This window comes from Carlito syrichta, unplaced genomic scaffold, assembly GCF_000164805.1.
Source record: "Carlito syrichta isolate Samal-C Ts95f unplaced genomic scaffold, Tarsius_syrichta-2.0.1 Scaffold311198, whole genome shotgun sequence".
NCBI classification, from domain to species: Eukaryota; Metazoa; Chordata; class Mammalia; order Primates; family Tarsiidae; genus Carlito; species Carlito syrichta.
The window spans coordinates 206,266-209,046 of NW_007255294.1; the positions used below are offsets into that span (position 1 = coordinate 206,266).

The window sequence follows — 2,781 nt, forward strand, 5'->3', positions numbered from 1 at the left end:
TCCCAGGCCGAAGAGGCAGCGCGGTGAGGGCAGCGGTGGCATCCCCAGCCACTCTGAGTCCAGGTGGTCAAACTGTGGGCCGAGTGTCTGGTCAGCTACCGCCCCCACTTCCCCGGCCCCAGCCCAGCGCAGCCCCTTCCGGCCACCTGGGTCACAGAGGAGTCCGGCTCCTAACGCAGGCCGGAGGCGGCCCGAGAGACAGTGCCCCTTCCGCATCGAGCCTCCCCCACCGCCCAAGTAGGTGCCGCCCCCCACCACCACCATTACGGCAGGGTGATGGTGGCATCACACACAGAAATGAGCTGTGAGAGGGAGGTCCAGCTGTGGCCTTGCTGCCTCCCCCAACTGAGGCCACCTGCCCTGCTCTCCACTCCATCCTACTGATCAGGAAACTTCCAAATACAACCGGGGCAGTCACTAGGTAAAATCTATTTTGCAGCCTTGTCCATCTCCACTGCCTTATGCTAAAGATACTAGTGGCTTATCTTTTTGGAAAGTTTTCTGAGGGCAGAGCACTGTGCTGATGAGCACTTATAAACATTATTTGACCTTCAAGTGACCTTATCAAGCAGGAAGAATAATATCCCCACTTACAGAGGCCCAGAGAGAATAAAAAAGTGCCTACACTGCTGAGCTGGTAACTGGTGGAGCTGCCCGCATGACCCCCGGCCAACTGTGAGGCCTGTGAGCTTAACCCAGGCACCAAGCTGTCCCCACCTCCCTCGCTGGTTGGGCCTCACTAAACACACCACTCACCAGGCTCTTCCCTGATTCCATGGCCAGAAACACTCCCTCCCCTCCCTTCACGTCTCCAAATCCCACCCATCTGGCAAAGCTCAAACCTACATAGCCAGCCACCAGGAAACCCTCTCTGCCCTCTGAGATCTCAGTCTCACCTCAACTTGGACACTCCACTGTACTGATCCTTCCTGTACCTCAGTTTTCTCATCTGTGCAATGGGAAGACTAGGCAGGATGAATTAGTTGTGCTGGACACTCTGTGTTCTGGGATCCTGGACACCCTGTGCCCTGGCCCTCAAGCAAAGTCCCTGCCCAGGAACCCTACACTGACCTTGCTCCTCCTTCGCTGTACTCAACCCAAACCCGATGCAGGCCCAAGGCCTCCAACATATGTCACCCTGGGGCTGATATCCCCCTGATACTGAGACACCAAAGTTTTGCTGCTCTTTGACAGCTGCCTACAGCTGTATTCAACCTTCATGCAAGTGGCTGTCAGTCAACCTGCCCAGTCTACATCTCACCCTAGACCCAGTGACATCCCCCTGTGTCTACACAGGCCCCTTCTAGGCCCCAAGGTTACCCCCCCAGTGCCCATTAGCTGGCAGCTCCCAAGACTGGCCAGGCACCTGCAGGAAGTAAGCACTCATGGGGTCCTCTTTGTTGTCCTCGTTGTAGAAGAGGCCCCCGGCCACGAAGACCTGGTTCTCCTTGGTGGCCAGGCTGACGTGGTTCTTGGGGACCTGGTTGGAGAGGGAGGCACAGTAGCACTCGTTCGCTGCGGGGTCGTAGGCCACGGCACCCTCCTCGCTGATCATGAAGATGAGGTCCTGCAGGAACATGCCAAAGCGCAAGGTGTCGTTGAGGATGCCAGGTAGGACGCGCTCGGTCTCCTCGTCCTCGTCTGCCTGGGCTTCCGCTGTGCCCTTGTCAGCCTCCTTGGCCCCGGTCGCCTCCTTTCCCTCCTTCCCTTTCTTCTTCTTGCGCAGCGTGGTGATGCGGCCCTCGTGCGCATCCTTCACCATCTGCACCTTCCGCAGCAGCTCGGGCTGGGCGCGCACCAGGGGGTGGCGCTCCACGCGGCTCTCCAGGAAGGCGCGCGGCAGCAGGCGGCAGCGCACGCTCTCGAACACGGTGGGCAGCGCGCGCTGGCGCTCTGCCTGCGCCTCGGCGTTGCCGCCGCCCGCCCAGCGCATCACCGCCTCGAACACCGCCTCCTCCTTCTCCACGTCCAGGCGGTCGCTGGAGATGATGGCGATGAGCTCGTCGGCCGAGAGTCCCAGGAAGTCGGCGTCGCGCGCCACCAGGGTGAAGCGCGCGCAGATGAAGTCGCGGGCGGCCACGGCGAGGCGCGCGCAGTCGAGCAGAAGGCCCAGGCGGAAGACGGCCAGGCAGTTGGACAGGCACAGGCGCTTCTGCAAGAAGGACACGCAGATGGTGAAGATGGACGGGATCTGGAAGCGGTGCGCCGCGGCGAACAGGTCCTGCACGCTGGCCTCGTCCAGCGCGATCTCCGACGTGTAGAGGTAGTGCAACACCTGGGCCACCACGTCCGGGGACACCTCCTCCAGGCGCAGCTCGCCCGCGCTCTCAGGCTCCGCCAGGAAGCGCGCCCGGAAGTAGGGGCTGCAGGCGGCCAGCACCAGGCGGTGGCACGGGAACTCGCGCTCGCCCGCGCGCACCACGCAGTCCAGGAACTTGCCATGGTCCAGCATGTCCTTGAGCCCGTCCTGCAGGAGCGTCTGCTGGTACAACCGCTGCTCCTCCGCCTGCTCCAAGCCCGACGCCATGGTGAGTGGCCTAGGGGGCTGTGGCAGGGCCAGGGGCTCCTCTCTGTGCCCCTGCCCTCCTGCTGGGGCACGCTCAGACTGCCGCAGCTGTCTTCGCGGAGCTATATATAGAGGTGGCCCAGGCCCTGTAAGGCGAGCCTCCTGCCTCCTGCACATGACGCACCAGGGACAGCTGGGCAGGGGCCCCTCCCGCAACAGCCTTGACTCAGCCCTGGGGGCTTATGGGACAGGGGTGGGTGGACCCTCTCTGAGGA

The 2,781-nt window shown here is 62.2% G+C and overlaps 1 protein-coding gene across 1 annotated transcript in view; it reads right to left on the bottom strand.

Annotated features, from left to right (window-relative positions):
- The window catches only part of KLHL40 (kelch like family member 40), a 6,749-nt gene extending 4,148 nt beyond the window's left edge, over positions 1–2,601 (bottom strand). Inside the window, 2 exon segments of the mRNA XM_008068543.1 lie at positions 3–72; positions 1,367–2,601. Coding sequence (XP_008066734.1) covers positions 3–72; positions 1,367–2,527 — 1,231 coding nt within the window. The 5' untranslated portion in view covers positions 2,528–2,601.
- Between the last annotated feature and the right edge of the window lie 180 nt (positions 2,602–2,781).